General features: G+C 44.0%; 1 protein-coding gene across 1 annotated transcript; it reads left to right on the forward strand.

Annotated features, from left to right (window-relative positions):
• The first annotated feature begins 6,837 nt into the window (after window positions 1-6,837).
• On the forward strand, window positions 6,838-16,706 carry LOC129330273 (vomeronasal type-2 receptor 26-like). Its single transcript, XM_054980311.1, has 6 exons — window positions 6,838-7,118; window positions 9,064-9,355; window positions 9,601-10,464; window positions 13,343-13,546; window positions 14,742-14,868; window positions 15,805-16,706. The coding sequence occupies exons 1-6, from the start codon at window positions 6,838-6,840 to the stop codon at window positions 16,704-16,706; spliced, it is 2,670 nt and encodes an 889-aa protein (XP_054836286.1).
• The last annotated feature ends 5,496 nt before the right edge of the window (window positions 16,707-22,202 follow it).

The following is a 22,202-nucleotide window of genomic DNA, read 5'->3' on the forward strand; positions in this document are numbered from 1 at the left end:
CACGGGTAGATAATTGTATCTGCTGAGGTTGGACTGTTAGCAGCTCCATGGATTACAATTCTTCCCCTACCCCCTGCAGGTCAGAGTTATGTCCCATAAGAACACGTTTGTGTGATGTCGTATAATATGGAAAATGGCAAATACAGTCTATAAAGTTCCATGGAATCCTTCCAGAAACCGAAGTTTTCTTTTTTGAACTTTGAAGTCGGTGTTGGGCTCTCTCTGCTGATGATAGAGTTCCTTGCTACGGTGTGTTACAGGAGAAAGACATTAGTGTGTCAGACTCCTCCTTTTTTGGGTCAGAGCCTGGGGTTGTAGAACCCTACAACATCCTTGAGCCTGCTTTGGATGAGCTTTAACGTAGAGAGAAAAGGGGGGTTCGTGTACCCTGTACCCTGCACCCTCCAGACAGTGATCCACTCCTTTCTAGTGTTGCTGGGTGTCTATTTTCCCCTGGACAGTCCATTTTTATACAACGTAATCAGGCAGCATAAGACATCCAATGAGCAATGCAATGGAACTGCAATATAAAGGCAGTAGGTCAATATAAAAGAAAAAGGCATCAGGCAAGATATATTATGAACAACACAGAACACTGAATTAAAAAATAAGAAGACAATGCAGTAAATGCAGGATAAAACAAACAGTAAAAATTGGCTAGAAGTGTGCAAAATGGAACAAACAAGCTAGAAATACACCCATAAATTGCTTGGGTTCCGTCACAAAACAAACCAAGATGCACTCCCTAAACACGTCTATTCATATGTAAATCCCATGTTATTAAGGTTACTAGGTTCCTTTACTTTCTGGCAGGAGGGAAAGACCTGACATTCACCTCCTTAATCTTCTCGCGCTTCCAGGAATGACATCATCGTGCAGGCCCTGAGAGCGCTCCCATGCATCGCACCAGGCCAGTCGTTAAAGAATCAGCCCATTTGGATGATTCTGAGCCCATCTTGGTCTAATGTAAAGTGCAGGCGCACTCCTGGAGCAAGCGCGATGACATCAGTCCTGATGTTGCTCTGCGATGACCACCCAGGAGGCCTGTTCCCCCACCTTTTCCCCCTGCCAGCCAGGTGAGCAGTGATGGGGGGGGGGCAGAGGCTGGGAACAGAAGAGCCCCTGACCCTGTAGGGGACCAGCAACCCCACATATTATGCAACAGTGCTTATACTCAGGGAAGTGTCTTTAGAATTGCAGCCTATGCTTGAAGACTGCACATTCCCCCTTCCACATGTTTCCAAAGCTGATAGGTGGGGAGACTTCTCCCCTGCAAGGACCCAATTGGCAAGGAGACAATACAATTACCCTGGTAGTGACAGGCAAAAAGATGCACTTATGTACATTATGCACATGCCACCTTCCCACCAACAGAGATAATTAATCATGTAAGCCCCCCCCCCGACCACTTGGGATCTGATTGTTGAACACCATTAAAGAAAACAAGATGCTGCTGTGAAGATCCAATGCCTGCCTGCCTCTGGGAGGTAAGAACGAAACAATTGAACTTTTTGTTGGAAGTATGTCATTATAATTGGGTTTCTTTGGTTTGGTTCACTGTTCTGGAAGCTGCTTTAACAAAATGAAGCAGTGATTTCCAGGTGTATTTCCAGCTCATTTGTTTCATTTTGCATAGCCCTAATCATTTTCTTCAATATATTGGAAAGCATTTTTAAAAATTATTCAGGTTCAGGGCAAATAGGTAAAACATTCCTTAATTAATATTTGATAAATATGTGCAAGAGACACAAAAAAACCTTCCAAAACTGGAGTATCCAGGTTTTCTGGTCTACCTGTTTTCATCAACCAAACACAAAACATTAATTATAATATTTTGCATGCCTGAGAAACTATTAGAAGATTGTTGTTGTGGGTTTTCCGGGCTGTATTGCCGTGGTCTTGGCATTGTAGTTCCTGACGTTTCGCCAGCAGCTGTGGCTGGCATCTTCAGAGGTGTAGCACCAAAAGACAGAGATCTCTCAGTGTCACAGTGTGGAAAAGATGTTGGCAGGTAATTTATATCCACTCAGGAGGGGTGGGGTTGGGCTGAGTCATCCTGTAAGAGTTTCCCAGGGTGTGGAATGCTAATGGTGGGAGGCTTCACTGTATCCTGAGGAGGTTCTTTTGCATATGGATTGGTTAATTAACATTTGATAAATAAACTCTTACAGGATGACTCAGCTCAACCCCACCCCTCCTGAGTAGATATAAATGACCTGCCAACATCTTTTCCACACTGTGACACTGAGAGATCTCTGTCTTTTGGTGCTACACCTCTGAAGATGCCAGCCGCAGCTGCTGGCGAAACGTCAGGAACTACAATGACAAGACCACGGCAATATAGCCCGGAAAACCCACAACAACCATCGTTCTCCGGCTGTGAAAGCCTTCGACAATATTAGAAGATTGTTACAGTCATCATTTTTAGTATTCTTCTTTCTCAGCTACACAGTTTTTGTCTTCAAACCTTGGCTGTTGAACATTAAAATAACATTTAGCTTCTTCTATCCAAAACTTATTTCTTGCTTCTAACGTATACTGCTCCATTTCTGTATGTAATGACAACTACCACTTTGGTTATGTGAAGAAAAGAACATGAGAAATTTGCTGCTATGATTTGTGCTTAGGGTTGTCAGTTGTGGGTTGGAAAATTCTGGATATTTGAGGGTAGATCCTGAAGAGAGGAAGGTTTCGGGGGGTAGAGACCTCAGTGGAGGACATAATGCCATGGAGTCCACCCTCCAAAGCAACCATTTGCTCCAAGATAGCAGATCTCTGTAGTCTGGAAATCAGTTATAATTCTGGGACATCTGCAGGCTGGGAATCCTGTAACCAACCCCCAAACTGTTTGCCAACAGCAGGCACTCAAGTGCGGCATCTTGGAAGAAGGTCTTTAGGGATCCCAGTTCCTTTCAGGTAACTCACTGGGGTACATCAAAGGCAGAAGCCATGATGATCTTGCTGCAAACCTCAGGATCCCAGACATAAGCTCAATAGCCTAACTAGGAAACGGAGCTGGGTCCAAGGAGAAATCATCAATGTTTGGTGGTTGTGCTGTCATTGTAGCATATCTCTAGATAAACTAACATCTGGACAGAGAGTTCAGAATGAAAACTGACCATCAGACCATTAGCGATGACTATCATAAAGTTTCCAGTGGGTAGCCATGTCTGCAGCAGAGGAGCAAGATTTGAGCCCAGTAGCACCTTAAGAATCAACGAGATTTTCTATCATTTGAGAGTCAAGCTCCCTTTGTCAGTTATTGAATTTGATATCTTGGTCGGGTATCGAATCTTGCTCTGTTATCACAAGGATGCCATATCACATCACAAGTACTTCATTTCTGCCCATTCCTGCTTCTTGAGCAAGGTGATGTGGTTGCATCAGCTCCATCTCCCTAATAAGGCTCTTCTGGGATCATGTAAGTGACCCATTGAGAATCAATGGGGAAGGGGCATTGGAACAGTTAGGAGATGTATCTGCCTCCTTTATGGAGGCACTTTGCCATGAACTGACCTACCCTCCCTATTGAAGAATGTTCGTTTAGCTTGCAGGGTCTGAGCACAATTGTGGGGGGTGAGGGGGCTTCAGATTGGATGGAAGAAGAACTCTTATTTCCCCATTCCACTTTGTTCATAAGAATTGGGGCTCATATGGCCTGGTCTTGGTGGGTTCTGACTAGAGGTGGGCACAATACAAAAAAAATTACCGATCAAGCTGATCGGGGATCGGCACCAGCGACAACCCCAAATCACCGATCCACACCAGTCATCTCCCATTTCCGATCCATAGATCGGGGATCGAGGAGGCCAAAGCGGAGGGACGCCCCACTGTTCCCAGCTATGTGGGAAGGTGGGTGGTGGCAGCGACCGCCGGGTCCGGCGGGCTTGGGTAGGGGACATTCACACACACACACACACACACACACACACACACACACACACACTTAGAGTAGGGGGGGAGTTGTTAACCCAGTGATGAGCCACCTCCCCTCAGGGAGGGGACGTTCACACAAATAGCAGGGGGGGAGTTTTTACCCCAGCGACGAGCCACCTCCCCTCGGGGAGGGGATGTTCACACACACGCACACACAGAGACACACACTTAGAGCAGGGGGGAAGTTTTTAACCTGGCGACGAGCCACCTCCTCTCAGGGAGGGGATGTTCACACACACACACACACACACTTAGAACAGAGGGGGGGGAGTTTTTAACCCGTCCCTGCCTCTCCAAATAGAGAGAGAGAGAGAGACCCCATCAACATGTTTCGGCCAACTTTTTTTAAAAAGCAGGGACAGAATCCTCCATTCCTCTCCACCCAATTTTAAAAGCAAGCAGCCAGTCTTCCAAAAGCATATTTTAAACACACACACAGAGCAGTGAATGAGGTTTTCCCACAAAATACAGTGTTTTAAAAGCAGGTTACAAACACAGTGACAGACAGAAAAACAGCCATTCCTCCTACAAAGCCCCGGTTTTTTAAAAAGCATCAAACGTTTGGAGTACCCATGGCTACAGAATACCCCCTTCCCCCTCCCTCCCCTGGCTGTCTTCCAACTGGTGAGTGCATTGCTGCTCCGTGGTTGGAAGGAAGCCCTGCTGATCAAGGCAAGCTGGGCTTCCATTCGGATTTCCAGGGTGACAGAAGGAGGGCAAACTCAGCTCAGGCATTCCCCTGGCTCCATTGCCAGGGGAATAGATTACTGGCGCCGGAGTGACTGGATCTCCAATCAGATACCGATCGACCCAATCAAGCCCCGATGAAGCCCCCCCCCCCAAATGCTGGATCGGTCGCCGTGGACGGCATCGATCCGCCGGGTCCTGATCGCGCGAACGCCATTATCGTGGGTATTTTTCTATCGTAATGCCGATCGTGCCCATCTCTAGTTCTGATGCCATAGCTCAGGTTTGCATGAATTGCGCAGGTGGCTAGAACATAGGAAGGTCTAATTGGCAAGCCACCAGAACCATCTAAAGATAAAACATTTTTCTTAAGGTCACTAGCACAGTCTGGCCCAGGACTCCCTTGGTACTAAGGAGCATCAATCTCACTCTTAGTTGTTATAGCAGCTCATGGAGGCAGGATGCGTTTTCACCGCTCTTGCTCATTGTTTTATGTACAAGCTAAGATAAATGCCAGCAGTAACAGCAGTCAAGATGAATGCCAGGATGGAATGGCCCCCAAATGTCTGTATTAAGGTTTGCTGATTTCAACTCATTTCTTCTGTTCACAATTAAAGAAGGTTTGGTTGTCTTTCCAAGTGAACAGAGCTCTGATGTGGAAGCTGGAATGGATGGGACCAGATTCAGTGTGAGCGCCACTCGCAAGGGACGAACACAGGAACACACAGAACGTGCAAGAGCATTTTAAAAAACAAAGTCACAGGAGAGAAGGAATTAGCGATACGTCCATTAAGCCTCCTGCCCACAAAGATATCCCCCAAAAGAGCCAGTGGTAAAGTGGTTGGAGTGTTGGACTAGGATCTGAGAGACTCAGGTTCAAATCCCCTCTGTGCCATGGAAGGCACAGGTGACCTTGGGCAAGCCTAATCTTGGCCTAATCTACCATGCAGGGCCGTTTTGTGGATTAAATGGTATAGGGTAGGATGGTGTAAATGGCTTAGGATCCCCACTGGGGAGAAAGGCAGGGACTGACGGGCTGGCTGGCTGGATATGGATGGATGGATAAAATAAAATAAAATATAGCATGAACAGATTGAAATTAATGTCTTTACACAAGAAAATGAGATCTGGACAGTAGGCTTCCTCTCTGAAATTATGCTGTGAGTGGTATTGAGCCATTGTGAACATGCTGGATATAAATATTTGAATTAAAATTGCTGTAGTCCTAAGCACATGGCAAGCATGTTACACTGGAATCCTAAAAACAGTTCCCAGAAGTAAACTCCAATTAATAGACTCTAGTATGGTGCTGAGTAGACCTGCTTAGTATAGCTCCTTTAGGGCCAAGCTACACATGACGAATGACACTTGAACGGCAAGTGGATTGAGTGGAGGGCAAGTGAACAGGGAGAAATACACTTGCTGTTCAAGTGTCATTTGTCATGTGTAGCTTGGCCCTTAGTCTCACTGAATTCCATTGGACTTACTTTTGAGTAAATATGCTTAGGAATGCACTCCACAGAAATGAATGTCCGTATTTCATTTTAATATTATATTATTGATTTTGATGTTTGTATTTTATATGTATGGTATAAACTGCCTCGAGCATCAGACATAGCAGAGAGGCAGTATATAAGCTGAATAAGATCGATTGATCGATCAATAGATAGATAGTATGGCATCATGCATCTAATCAAACTAAGGCCTCCTTCTTGGGCTCTGACTTTCATGCTGGTGTTTGCTCACCATGGAAGTCTGAAAGTCAGGAGTGAGTTTGAGCCACTTAGGAGCAGAGGAGACTTGGGTGGTCAGATGTGGAGGAAAAACATGCTTGCTATGAACTTTGCCACTTAGAGCGCCAACTCTGTAAACAAAATTATTTCCCACTGAAATTATCCAAATTGCTGTGATTTATCCTCTTGATCCACCAGTTTACAAAAAATGCTTCAAACAGCCAATAAGCCAGTTTGAAAAGGGGTTATTAAAGCCCCCTTGTGCTACTGAAAGCTGGGATATGGGGCATGGCATACTCAGGACTCTGTCAGTCTAATCTCTGACATTTTGCTTTGCTAAAAACCGTTCTTGAAATCGTTGTTAGCATTACCAAATGGCTTTCTAAGCTCTCCATTTCAATTCCATGGAAACTAAAGAGAACAAGGCTGCAGTCTGCATTTCCCCTTCAGAAAGTGTATCGACAGACTCAGCTACGATCCAATGAAGCTGGATTCAAGACAGGCTGATGCTACAAAGGAGAAGTTGCATTCAGAGGCAACGGTTGCAGTCCAGATGTTGAGGCTGCTGGTGTTGCTGCTGCTTCTGCCATGCATTGCCCACAAAGCAGATACAATGAAGTGCACAATGGAGGAGGTTCCTATTCCACATGAATGGTACCAGCCAGGGGACATCCTCATTGGTGGGATTACTTCTCAGGTCATATATCATTTTCATGAACTGTCCTTTGAAGATTTTTCTCAGGAGTTGTTTGATGTTCCACAGTAAGGAAATTGTTTTTCCTTCTTTGCTCGTGACCTTAAAACCTAACCAGACATGGTCCCATCTAGCAACCTTCATTTTCCATAACTTTCTGAATGTTGTCTTCTCCTGCATGTGGATTTTCTTCTCCCATGGTGTCAGCTCTCTCTCTCTTGTTCTCTTTGGGTGGGCAATCAGCAAGTAGAGATTTGCTTTCTGTGAACGTTTTAAATATATTGTGACAGTGGCTAGAGTAGCATATGCATCAAAGTGGAAGGCAAAATCCTGTCCAGATTTGACAGAAGGGATGAATAAATTATATGAATATGTGTCATGGGCAAACTAACATCTTATATACATAATATGCCAATTTTAGAATTTCAGAAAAAATGGAAGGCTTTTTGAAATTATGTAACTGAATAATTAAGAAAAACTTAGACTACCAGTAAAATGGATTAATTACCAGTAAAATGGATTAATTATCAAATAAGTAATGTAATATGTTGAACATAAAATACTGAATATAATGTATTTTAATAAGAATAAGTATTCAGACAGAGGGAAGATATATTTTGTAGTTCATATATCCTGTTGTATATATATTATACACTTAAGTTAACCAATTTTTTTCTTTCTGTATCATTTCTGCATCATTTTCTTTAACATTTAAAAAAGAGATTTGCAGTGTATGTTGTGTGTGAGTGAGAGAGAGAGAGAGAGATGGACATATTTAGTTTGGTAATCATGTATAAACAGAATTGAGAGAAGGGATGATCAGATTATAACAAATCCATTAAGATAATTTATAAAGACTGATAAAAGTTGGAGTTGGGATAGGCCAGCTGATTGAATGAGTTGTGAAAATAATCATGTTTAAAGTGATGATATCTGCCTTTCAGATTTCTAAGTTTCAGAACAATAACCCAGAAACAGAGATGAAGTCAAGACAAGTTCCTGTGCTTGTTGAGCATAATGCAAGCAAAATAAGTTGAGAGAGACAATGTAACCATGCACAATGAATTCAATATCGGGCTCCTACAATAAAATTTAGGTCATTTAAAATCAACATTGATTTTTTTCTATGAAATATTGTGTTCTAGATATTCTAATATTCCTTTTTTTCCAGATTGTTCCTCTAATTACTTTCTTGCCAGACCTCTGTGCATTGTTATCATGACCCATTTTGTGCTCTCCTGCTCCTTTCCTGTACTTCTTCTGTTGTTCAATCTACAACTTCATCACATTGTTTCCTTCTTTATTTTAACAGCCATGATAGTTCAGGGTGTTTGTGAGGTTCTGCATCAAACTTACATGATATTATTTAATCTTTAAAAATTAATAAATGTCATAAACCCATGATAAGTATTTTATCTTTACCCTTACCTGGATAACCCAGGGTGGGCTGATCCTATCACATCTGTGGATTCATCCATGGTTAATACTTGAATGGGACACCATCAAGAAGTCTAGGGTTGCTATGCAGAATCAGGTTAAAGGCAAACCGTCTTTGAACATATCTTGCCTTGAAAACCTTATTGGGTCACCATGTTGGCTGCGACTTGATAGGGGGGGGGGAATCTTATATATCCTTGGTTTTAGAATATGAAAAGTCTTTCCTTCTACAGTTTGCTTTCAAAAGTATTTATTTTTAAAAAATCTTATAGGAGCTACTAGTAGTAAAAGGGGTGTGCAGTAGAATGGAAATATCTTTATGAAAGTATTCCAAAAGGATTTTTGGATCATGAGTTATGCGACAGAGTTTGCAATGAGAAAATTAGAAACCAATTCAGTTTCGTCAATTTAGCCTTTTCTTTAGTATTGCGTGACACTAATTACTCAGATCCTAAAGAAAATACCATTGAGATCTAAAGTAGAAAGTTGTTCAATAACAGAACAAAGAGGTAGTCATGAACTGGGGCGTAAAATGGGCTGTTGACCACGATTAACTAACTCTTTTTTTTTTTAAAGCATGGTGACAAAGTTTTATCAGCACTCCCTGGCCTTGGCATTTGCTGTCAATGAGATCAACACGGATCCCACAATCTTGCGCAATGTCACTCTTGGTTTCCACATCTATGACAGCTACTATGATGATAAGATGACCTACCGTACCACTCTGGATCTGCTCTTTAAATCACATAGATATGTTCCCAATTATGAATGCGACACCCAGAAAAACCTAATGGCCGTCATAGGGGGACTTAGTTCTGATATCTCTTTCCACATGGCAGCCATTCTAGGTCACTACAAGATTCCACAGGTAGGCTGTGAGCATAGAAAATGAGAGTGTTCAACAATTACATACCTGGGTGTGCCTCAAAGGAGGGAGAGATTTATCTGAGAGAGAAAATGATGTCGGATGCACCAAAGGAAAAAAGCACCAAACTGAAGTTGCTCCAAACTGGCAGCGGGGCTGGGGGAGGAGAGGACAGCTCGAGAACACTCACTTATAGACAAAGACACTCCAGCTAACTCATTTCTAACTTCTCTCTCTGTTGCCTTTAGCTCACATATGGGTCATTTTCCCCAGCGGATGGAGACAAAACAAAGTCCTCTTTCTTTTACCACATGGTTCCCAATGAAACCTACCAGTACTCGGGGCTTGTCTGGATACTTCAGCATTTCAGATGGACATGGGTTGGGCTGTTCATTGTGAGCGATGATAGCGGAGAACATTTCATGCAGGCAATGGAGCCACTGCTTTCCCAATATGGGATTTGTTTGGCCTTCGTGGAAAGAATCCTAAACCGAGCCCACTGGCAGGACTTATTTGACATTGTTACTTTCGTTTCAGATAGTTACCGACCTTTTCTAAATAGCAAAGCCACTACATTTATCCTCTATGGAGAATCTAGGACTGTTGTAGCACTGATAACTTTTATGTTTCTAGGTAATCTCAAATTAAATGAAAATACTTCATTGAGAAGGGTGTGGATTATGACAGCCCAGGCTGATTTTGCATTAACAGGCTTCCAAAAGACCTGGGGTCTGGAATTCTTCCAGGGTGCCATTTTCTTCTCAATTCATTCACAAGAGCTTCTACAGTTCCAGACATTCCTTAGAAACATAAAGCCTTATAGGACACAAGGAGATGGATTTCTCAAGGATTTCTGGGAGCAAGCATTTGACTGCACATTTCCAAATTCCCAAGAAATGTCCATGGTTGAAGGAGCATGTACAGGGGAGGAGAAGCTGGATAGCCTCCCTGGGCCTGTTTTTGAAATGCACATGACTGGCCACAGCTACAGCATCTACAATGCTGCCTATGCCATAGGACACGCCCTGCATGTTATGTACTCATCTAAATTTATCCTTAGAACCATGGCAGGTAGCAAAAGAAATAGCATTCAAAGTCTCCAGCCATGGCAGGTAATGTCTCTATAGTAAATTATTTGCATTGCCATGAACATGTAAATACAAAAAGAGCATTTGTCCATCTTTCTCTAACATGTACAGTTGTCAAAATGATTGTATTGTACACATTATTTGTGTGAATTCTCATTTCCTGCTCATCCCAAAGCCCAGCCTTTCTTAACTAAATTGTATGAGCTGCCTAACCCTGTGGATGGACGCTTGTAACAGCACAAAAATGTTACCAGCATATGCTAAAATGGCATCCATGTAAGAATTGTCCACCCTGCTTTGTGAATGTTGGGTTTTGCACCCTCTGAATGCTCAGAGGTTAAGCTCAATCTACCCTAACAGGTAGTCTGATCAAAAGGGAGATCTAATTTCTTATCTTGGGAAAAATGAGAGATATCGCAATTAGTATGGTAATGAGGCAACCCAAGAAGGTGAAGAAGAAACAACACTCTGGCCTGGCCGTCTAGGCAATGAAGAAACCTTTTCTGACTTGGAATATTGGGGGGGGGGGACATGGCCCTTTAAGAGAGGATCAGCCATTGTTTGTGCGGGCATTCAGAAGCAGCCTTTGAAGAGAGACAAGTTTTTGAAAGCAATCACACGCAGCCACATTTACTAAAGAGAGATGACCAACCAGATGAAGAAGAAGGTAGGACAGAAGTTTACCTAGTGTGAATAGCAATCCTGGACCCATGAAATTATATTTGTCTGTCTCTTTAATGGCATAGCTATAAATTGTAGAGTTAAAGGGGGAAAGGATACACTTATCCCTATTTGATTTCTTCCTTTGCTCTTATATTATAGTCTTATGCCATTCCACTCAATGTTCTCTTTGTGTGTGCAGGTGTGTAGTATCAGCCCTATCCTCTGTTCTTCAAGATAAGACATTTGTTTTCTGAAATGGGAGTTATTTGGCCTCTCAACTCACAAAAAGCCACCTGCCTTGGCCCACACTTAACAAAATATAAGAGTCAGGCAGGGAGTTCCTGCTTATCTGGGAAAACCTCCCATTGAGTGAAGAGGAAAAGATTGCCTTTTTGCTACTTGTGTGAGTGGAGCTCTGCTGATGTAAGGGGGGGGGGGAAGGAGCAACTTCACCCCTCTCCATTCCATCCACATGGCCATAAGTGTGTAGCAAGAGCTCTAGAAAGATGTGCATCACCATGGCCAAGGCAACCTGGGTGAATTTCACTTCAAGGTCACTGGCCTGGTGTCCACCATCATGCAAGGAGAAAATTGGCCCAAATATTTCAGAAGGTAACAAAAGTGGAAGTCAACTATGCCAGCAGTGGATCTCTAGGATATTTCTAGGGAGCAAAATGCAAGGTCTTCGCCAGCTTCTGTTACCTAATATCCTTTGACTAGATATGACAGGGATTGAATGAGGGTTCTTCTTCTGTATCTGGATGTAGAATTCTCCCCTTGAGCCAAAGCCCATTCCCACATCAAGGTATTTTGGAATCTTGAAATCCAGAAGGTGTCTATTTTCTATAGTTTTTACAGGTCTGACCCTGGCTGCTTCCACACACATTGGATAATGCACTTTCAGTGCTCTTTAGTGATCATTTGGAACTGGATTTTTGTGTGTGAAACAAAAGATCCACTTTTTTAAAAAAAATAATTTTTATTGGATGAGGCAATATACAATAATTGATTAATACATTAAACTTATCCAAATTAACCCTTCTACTTAGATATATACCCCACTCCCTCCCCTCCCCCTTTTCTTTGTTGACTTCCAACAACACTCGAACCCCTTGTTTATTCATAGCTATTATTATTACACTATATTGCTGTAATTTTTACCATGGTAAAGATCTTGATATGTTTTTCTTTCATTAAAGTCTTTTTATATAAATTTTAAAATCCCTCTAGAGACCACAATTGTCCTTTAACATTGCATTTCTTTTCCAAATATTTCTTAAGTTTCTTCCAATCCTCTAAAAAAGTTTCTGGATCTTGCTCCTTCAAATTTCTAGTTATTTTATCCATTTCGGCCATGTACAACAGCTTCCCTGTCCATTCTTCAACATTCGGTATTTCTTCTTTTTTCCAATATTGAGCATATAGAATTCTTGCTGCTACTAACATATAATATAACAATGTCTTATCCTTTCTATTAACCTCTTCTAAGTGTAAAGATAATAATAACATTTCAGGATTTTTAGCAACATTATATTGTAATATCAAAGATATTTCAGTACATATTTTAGACCAGAAGTCTCTAGCCTTTTGGCACGTCCACCACATATGAAACAAAGAACCTTCATGCTCCTTACATTTCCGACATTTGTTTGATAACTGTTTTTTAGCTATGGCTAGTTTTTTCGGTGTTAAGTACCATCTATACAACATTTTATATCCATTCTCTTTAATACTAATACAAGTTGATATTTTTAGGGTATTTTTCCATAATTGTTCCCATGCTTCCATAGTTATTTCTTTATTACAATTTATAGCCCACTTTACCATTTGAACCTTTACTGTTTCATCTTCTGTAAACCACTTCAATAACAACTTATACATTTTAGATATTGCTTTATTATTATCTCCCAATAATAACTCTTTCAAGATCCACTTCTAAAGGATTGCTAAAGTGCATTGAAAGTGCATTATCCAACATGTGTGGAAATGGCCCCTAATGGGGAGGATCCAGAAGAGTCTTGAGAGTACAGGGCAGGAGTTTGAACCCAAAATGAATTCTGTAAATACTTGTAGCCTTACAAAAAGAAGGTTTGAGGTACATTTCTCCTACTAAAACAAAATGTCAGCATTGATAAGCTCTGTGGCAATGAAATAGCCAAGAATTTTATTAGAAAATAAAGCTGTTTGTTACTCTCAGCATGATTCTCCATCTTGATATATTTTCCTGTTTTCCCCATAGCTCCACCCTGTTCTTCAAGGCATTTCATTTAACAATTCAGTCAGAGAAACAGTGTATTTTAATGATAATATGGAAATGGGAGGTGGATTTGATGTCATGAACTTGGTCACATTCCCAAACAAGTCCTTCCATAGGCTGAAAGTTGGAAAGGTGGACCCTGATGCTTCGGAAGGAAAAAAAATGATCATCTATGAGGATATGATAGTATGGCAGCAATGTTTTAATCAGGTCTGTATTCTGGAGGATCAATGACATCATTGCGCTGGGCCCAGAAGCATGCTTGGGAGGCCCATTCCCCACCTTTCCCCCCACCAGCCAGGTAAGCAGTGGGGGAGGGTGAAAGGTGGGAGTGGGGGATCCCCTGCCCCCACTGGGGGAATGGGATTCCTAGCCTGTGGATTGTCAGCTCCTTCTTCCACTTCCAGAGCTGCAGCCCTGCTCCTTCCTGGAGATGCTTTAAGGCCCTGAGACTGGGAAGGGAGAGGCTGCTTATCACCTCGGCCTGCAGATTGTCGTGTTGTCTATGTCCCCGATTTTGTTTTTAACTTTTGTGTTTCATAGCTGATTTTTTTTTCTTTGTGGATGATTCCTGGTGGTGTATTTTTTTCATCCTGGTCTTGAATTTTCTGGTCGACGGGTGTGAGCGGGATGTGTTCTGATGGATTAGAGTTTTGAGTGATTGTGCTCATCTTGAATTTTCTGTGCCTCTGTTATTTGTAAGCTGCTTTGAGCCCTGTGTTTCAGGAGAAAAGTGGCATATAAATATACTAAATGAATAAATACATGTGATTATGTTGTGAATGCATTTCTCATATAGGAGCAATAAAGATCTATCTATCTATCTATCTATCTATCTATCTATCTATCTATCTATCTATCTATCTATCTATCTATCTATCTATCTATCTATCTATCTATCTATCTATCTATCTATCTATCTATCTATCATTCCAAATATGATTTTTTAAAAATATATCTGTTAATATTTGGTGGGTTAATGAGAGTCAGATTATATTTGTTCTATGACATGAGTCAGATCATTAGTCTATCAAGGTCAGTATTTTCTAATCCAACTGGCAGCAGTTCTCAGGTAGAGCTCTTCATATTTCCTATTGTGTGTTCCTTTTAAGTTGAGTTGCCAAGGATTAAACTTTGGGCCCATCTGGACTCAAAACGTATGGTCTACCATTGAGCCATGGCCCCTCCTGAAAATTGGATCTCTCTTTCAAAAACCAGACTGGAAAAGAACATCTGCCATGGACAACAACAAAATAATATTAGATTGTTGCAGGCTTGCTGTTTTTATTCTAATGTTTCGACTGCACCCCTTTATGTATCACCTATGTAACAGTAAAAATCTGAATTTTTTTATATAAACCCACATTATGTTCCTGAATAGGTACTGCCCATTTCTGTGTGCAATGACTACTGCCAGCCTGGTTATCAGAAGAAAAAGAAAGAAGGGGAGAAATTTTGCTGCTACGATTGTACTCCATGCCCAGCAGGGAAGATTGCAAATTGCACGGGTAAGAAATGTATTGCACTTCATTTTGCAGCATACAAAGTTAATTCCAGGAGTTGTTGGGCATTTATAATGGCCCATGGGTCATGGGTTTCGATATTTCCTTCTGGATGGTTGTTTTTTATGGTACTCTAGATCACTGCTATTTTTCAGGGGGAACACGGGGGAATGGAGTTCCGGAACCTCTTGAAAATGGTCACATGGCTGGGGGGCCCGCCCCCTGATATCCAGACAGAGGGGAGTTTAGATTGACCTCCGTGCTGCTCAGTGGCACAGAGGGCAATCTCAACACCCCTCTGTCTGGAGATCAGGGGCCAGGGCCACGAGCCATGTGACCATTTTTTCCGAGGGCAACCCACGGAGTTCCACCACCTCTTTTCCCAGAAATAAAGCCCTGCTCTAGATTATTCTGTTTCAGTCACAACTTTGGGAAGTGGCAGTTTTAGCATTGGACATGGATCATTTTAGGAGGAAACAGAGCCTGTGAGCCCAGTTTCCCCATACCTGGGCATCTCCTTGAGGGATCTTGGGGTTGATGCATAGCACAGACAAGCCCACTTGGGGAATGTCAGGACATGCTTAATGCCAGGTAGGAGGAGGGTCTACATAGATGTTTGCTCCCATGTAGAATCACATGGCCTGTCATCCCAAAGTTTCCTCCTTAAGCAGTGGGCTGAAGAGGTGAGGGTGGCAAGTGGGTTGGACGATGCTGGGATCTGCGCTCTATGTTGTCCCAAGGCTCCAAAAGCTTTAACCCAATAATGTTGTGGACTATTAATTCCAACAAGTCGTCTCTGTGTCTTTGTGCCACCTTCACTCATCCTCAGCATTGGACCCGCAAATCACGTCTCAAAGTAACTGTAACATGAAATGTAACTGGATCTAAATCAGATACATGGTGGCACTGAAATTCTTTACTCTCTTTTTTCCTTTTTTGAAGATATGGAGGACTGTATCAAATGCCCAGAAGATCAGTATCCAAGCAAGAATCAAGACCAATGTCTTCTGAAGACAATCAGTTTTCTATCCTATAGAGAACCCTTAGGGACCACATTAATGACAGTTGCAGTTTCATTTTCCCTAATCACTGTGTTGGTGCTGGGAATTTTTATTAAGCACAGAGATACTCCCATAGTCAAAGCCAACAACAGTGATATAACCTATGTTCTTCTTCTCTCCCTCTTGCTATGCTTTGTTTCTTCTTTACTCTTCCTCGGACAACCTAGGAAGGTGATCTGCTTTGTCCGACAATCTGCATTTGGAATCATTTTTTCAGTGGCTGTTTCTTCTGTGTTGGCCAAAACTGTCACTGTGGTTGTAGCTTTCATGGCCGTCAAACCAGGGTCCAGCATGAGGAAATGGGTGGGGAAAAGACCAGCCAACTCCATTATCCTTCTTTTCTCCCTGATTCAAGCAAGCATTTGTACCGTGTGGTTAGCAGCCTCTCCCCCATTCCCAAATTTAGACATGCAGTCCCTGAAGAGAGAGATAGTAGCAGAATGTAATGAAGGGTCTTCCATCATGTTTTACAGTGTTTTGGGCTACTTGGGACTTCTGTCTTTCATCAGCTTGACTGTGGCTTTCCTAGCCAGGAAATTGCCCGACAGTTTTAACGAAGCCAAGTTCATCACCTTCAGCATGTTGATCTTTTGCAGTGTTTGGTTGTGTTTTGTTCCAACCTATCTGAGCACCAAAGGGAAATACATGGTAGCTGTGGAGATCTTCTCTATCTTGGCTTCCAGTGCTGGGCTACTGGGTTGTATCTTTTCCCCTAAGTGCTACATTATTGTTTTCAGGCCTGAGTTGAACAAAAGGGAACAGACAATAGGAAGAATGAAGTAATTTCCCTAACCCTCCCATTATTTCTCCTGTTACATGTTCAGTATTTGTACTAACATTAATTATTGTGGACACAGCAAGCTAAGAGCGTTGGCAAGAGGAGTGAGCAGGCTCATCTCTAGTCTATCTATAATAATAAAAGGACCTGTTCATCTATCTTTCCATCCTCTGTGTCCAGATTTAGCAAGGATAACTGCTCAGAAAATAAAGCTTGGTGCCTCAAAACGAGCCCCCAGCCAGTGTTTCAGAAAATAAGCTAGGAGCCTCAAAAATGGCCACTAGCTTTTAAATGATGATGGGAATTGTTGGGCCCAAAACAAAAGGAATTGGAATATCCTGGCCAGGTTAATTCCAGACACTCTCGCCTCATTCCCTTTGCAGTGAAAGCTCAGGTTGCCTGTGGCAGGCATAACTCACCCAAAAAATGAAACTAGGAGCCTTAAAACTGGCTCATAGATTCAGGATGTTCATGTCTGGCCCTGTGACTCACAATCATCCTGAAGGAACTGAACAATTTCAGAGACCTAGCTTTATTTTCAGTTGATTTGTGCCTGCCTCAGAGCACTTTAGATTCCTTTGCAAATAGTGTGTGTGAGGTTGAGGGGGCTTCTGCATGCAATCAGGGCTAGAGATGGGCATGAACAGAAAAAAAAACTGAACATGATGTTCATTGTTCATTGCCATCCATGAACAGGGACTCACAAACAACCACGAACATGGTCCTGTTCACAATCATGTTCGTGGTTGGCTGTTTGTGGGGGCCAGCTAACAGAAGAATTCAGGACCACCTAACGACACGCACTTCAAAAGTGAACACTCATATATATAATACAATTACAATTTGCCAGATTACATGCAGTTCATACAATATTCAAAATCCATTCACAATGCAAAGTTATATTAATACATACAGTCATCGTGACAAGACCCATAAAGTGCTCAGTGCTGGTATAGCAAATAGTCCATAACCACAGCTATATAGCTATATACATAAATCCATAAACAGAATAACTCAGTCCAATGCAATTCAATGCAACAATATAGATGGCCAGGAAAGCACTATAGAATTATCCATCTGACAGGAAACCGGTGCAGAGTCCCGTTTCTGGAATCCCTTTCTCAAAGATGGTACATGTGCACTCCTATGTATCCTTCATCCACTTTTGACTTGCACTGAAGCCCTCAGTAACATAACGTCCGGTGCTGAGTTGAGCAAAGGCTGTTACTTTTCTGTTACCTTGTTCGTGGGGGCCAGCAGGCTCTCCTCCAGCCATCATCCAAGTCAAGATCCCTACTGCACCACTCCCAGAAACCTTACCTGAGCAGGCAGCAGGAAAGGTACCAATAATAAATAATAGCTTGGCCCCAGAGCTTGGCAGCAGCCCTGGAACTTGAAGGGGTAAATCCCTACCGCACCACTCCCAGAAACCTTACCTGAGCAGGCAGCAGGAAAGGAACCAATAATAAATAATAGCTTGGCCCAGAGCCTGGCAGCAGCCCTGGAACTTGAAAGGGTAGATCCCTCTCCTGCCACACAAAGAAAATTCAAGCTCAAATGCACTCTCTCTATCAAAATACCAACAGCAACTGTCTCTCCCTCTCCACTGTAACAGAGCCTCCCTTGTAACAAATTTGGAGCTCCACACTTGAAAGGAAGACCTGCCTATCAAGCTAAATTGGGCTTAGATTGGGGTTTCCAGGACAACAACAGGAGTTCAGACAGAGTTCAGACAATTGCTGTCTAAGTCACCAAGGGAATTGATTGCAGGTGCCAGACTGTCTGGCTTGACGAACAGCAACGAACGAGACTTGCAATGACCACTTGTTCGTTTAGAATGAGGCCTCACGAACAGCTTGTTCGCGAACAGCAGATTGGGCTGTTCGCGTTTTTTTTTTGTTCATATTGCTGTTCGTGCCCATCTCTAATCCAGGCCAATCCTTTTTATTTTTGGCACTGCAATTCCCACCATCCTCCTGAAGCTGATGGGATCTTTTGAAACTCCTAGCTTCATTTTGTGATGAATTGTGCCTCCCAGAGTCAACCACAGCTTCCAATGCTAGAAGTGATGGGGGCAGTGGGTGGCATTGTTGAAGATTATGCAAGGCAGGATGTTTGGCTTCCCTTTATGTTTCACACTTCTAGCTTCAATTTCAGAGAAGTATAGTTGGCAGAAGGATGTAGCAATGGATGGGAGGATACATTTATTACTGTCTGTTGGAATAGGCGACTCAGCCTGCCTTTGGACACTGGGGGGTGCTGCATGTCTCTTTGAATGTAATGTATAAGTCTAGCAATCTGCCACTCTCTTGTCTAAGGTGGGAACGCCTACTGACTCCTCTCTTGCCTCTGTGCCTCTTGGGAAATTTCACACCTTCCCTCGTGGTCTTGCAAAGAGAAAAGATGTAAAGCCACCATGCTCCTTATGGAGCCCTTCTTTTTTTGTCCACAGACCCACTTCCAACCTCGCTGCCTAGTTTCAGGCTGTGACATTAGACTAGGAAATGTAACTCTTTAGATTAGGATCTTTCCCTTCTTATTACCAGATGATATTGCTATGGAAGAAATCTGCTACAATAAACTGTAAGTTCTATCTTTCTATGAATTTTGTCTGAGGATTAATTAATGCACGTTTGTAAGGGTTTAAAAGCTTCTGACTAAATTGCTCTGCTATGTTACTCTGCTAAGTTACTAAACTAAACCAATATATAAATATATAATCCCTTCACTAACTAGTGTTTATAATGCCACTACCCACCCGCTACCCTGTGCTTGGAAAATTTAAGGGTAGTTTGAATACCAAAGGAGCAGTTCTGCCTCATGTCACAGAGCTGCACCACTATTGGAGGAAGCAACAGCAAGAGTGATCATTCCTTTTTGCAAGCCCCTATGCAGCAGGCTCAAGATCTCTGGCCCACTGCCTGGCTCCGGGGCCAAAGCTACTTACTGATATTACCTGTCCCGTGGCTGCTCAGATCAGGTTTTTGTGAGAGGTGGTGTCATGCTATAATCCTCCTCAGTTCTCAGCTTCCAATGTCCAGAGCCAAGCTCAGTGGGTATCTCGGATGAGGGCTCACACCAGTTTTTATTAGTGCCTGTCCTACCAGATCTGGTCAGGTGTCTCTGAGTGGTGGGGTACTGCTTTAGCCTTCCTCAGTTCTCGTGACCGCTTCCAAGGTCCGGTGCCAAGCTCTGTGGGTTTCTCAGCTCATGGTTCGCAAATGAAGGGGTCTTCCCGGTCCTGCTCCTCAATGCGTCCGGTAACCCATTGTCCTCCTCTCCCTGACAAGTACCCAATCCCTCTTTCAACCTCTCCCTCTCCAGAACCACTCTGACCCTTCCCAATGACCTCTCTTGTCCATCCTATCCTTTCCGCAAAGGCAGGTATCCTCCTCTCCCTGACAAGTATCCAGTCCCTCTTTCAACCTCAACCTCTCCGGAACTGCTCAGATGCCTCCCAATGACCTCTCCTGTCCATCCCGTCCTTTCTGCAAAGGCAGGAAGGTGGGTGATGTCTGCTGCTGCTGCTGTCCATCCTGTTCTTTCCGTGAAGGTAAGAAGGTGGGTCATATCAGCTGCAGCAACTCAGTGGATTTCTCAGCTCATGGTTCACAAATGAAGGGGTCTTCCCGGTCCAGCTCCACAATGCAGCCGGTAACCTTTTGTCCTCCTCTCCCTGACAAGTTCCCGGTCCCTCTTTCAACCTCTCCCTCTCCGGAACCACTCAGACACCTCCCAACCTCTCCTGTCCTACCCATCCAGCCCCTTCCGTGAAGGCAGGAAGGTGGGTCATGTCTGCAGCCACCGCTTTTGGCAACAAAGGTTACCTCAGGAGCTGTTGCACATGTAATTGTCTGGTATGGTGACCCCTGTCAATGGCACTGGCTGTCCCCTCTGAGCAGGGGGGAATGGGTTCCACAACTCACATCCTTTCCACGAAGGCAGGAAGGTGGGTGATATCAGCTGCCGCCACTTTTGGACACGAGGGACAGCTCAGCTGCTGTTGCACTTGCAATTGTACAGTACGGTGGCCCCTGTCAACCGTACCAGCTGTCCCCTCTGAGCAGGGGGGAATGAGTCCCACGCCTCACGTCCTTTTTGCAAAGGCAGGAAAGTGGGTGAGGTCAGCAGGCAAAAATGTTTTTCCAGCAGCAGTCTGTGCATTCCTTCATTGGCCTTTACTGCAATGCTGTCTTCTGTAGGGTGCTGAATCGTCTGCCATGTCTACAACGACAAGATGGTGGGTGATGCTGGGTGCAGCCCACAGCTCCCCATATGGGCACCTACCTGTCTGCCCACAATCCCCTTTCCTAGGGGAAATGATGCCTCCTCCACCACCAGGGGGAAGGCATCCTCCACTGCCTCAATGGCCAGCACATGAGCGTCTGCTTCAACACGTTAGGTGTGGGCCCCACCTCCCACCCTTGGTTCTTTCCTTCCAACTGTCTAATGCCAGGACAACCAAGATATTTATGCAATCCACCTTTCCCCCCAATATCTGTCTTGAAAACTATCCCATGTACCTAACCATCCAATACTCTGTCCAGCCGGTACGTTTTGGCAGCAACAGCCTCTGCACCACGCGAGGTGCGGACAACAGCATCAGCCCTGATGCCATGATGTCCCCATCTGGTGGATGTATGTTGGTGTCTCTGACCCACCAGCGTGTGTGTTTGTGTGTGCAAGGCCTCCACGTATGCCACCATGTCTTGCTGGAGGGTTTTCTTTGCAGACTGTTACTGGGTTATTTGGTTATGTGGCAGCCGCGGACATGACCCACCTTAATGGCTTCCTGAAGGTGGCCTCTGTGAGGCCTGGCAGGCAGGCACATGGGGGCTGCTGCAAGCGAGTGGCCACATCCCCTCCCCCCAAAAAGGGAGGCTGCCCGCCATCACCTCCCTGAGCCCACCAGGCCCAGCAGCTGCTGACAAGACCCACTTTAATGGCTTCCAGAAGGTGGCCTCTCTGAGGCCTGGTGGGTGGACACATGGGGGTGCTACCAGTGAGCGGCCAAACCCCCCACCCCAAGAAAGGGAGGCTGCCTGCCACCACATCCACAAGCCCAACAGGCCAGGTGGCCACCAACATTACCAGACTTAATGGCTTTCGGAACGTGGCCTCTCTGAGACCTGGCAGGTGGACACATAGAGGGGTGCAGCTGGCAAGCAGCCAAACCCCCACCCCCAAGAATGGGAGGCAGTCCACCACTGCCTCCCCAAGCCTGCCAGGCCTTGTGGCCACTGATATTTCCCACCTTAATGGATTCCAGAATGTAGCCTCTCTGAGACTTTGCAGGCGGACAGATGGGGGGTGCAGCCAGTGGGTGGCCAAACACCCCGCCCCTAAGAATGGGAGGCAGCCTGCTACCGCCTCCCTGAGCCTGCCAGGCCGGGTTGCCGCTGACATAACCCAACTTAATGGCTTCCGGAAGGCGGCTTCTGTGAGGCCTTGTGGGCAGGCACATGCCCACAACCCCCCACCCCCAAGAAAGGGAGGCTACC

The sequence above is a fragment of the Eublepharis macularius genome, chromosome 5, assembly GCF_028583425.1.
Source record: "Eublepharis macularius isolate TG4126 chromosome 5, MPM_Emac_v1.0, whole genome shotgun sequence".
Classification (NCBI taxonomy): Eukaryota; Metazoa; Chordata; class Lepidosauria; order Squamata; family Eublepharidae; genus Eublepharis; species Eublepharis macularius.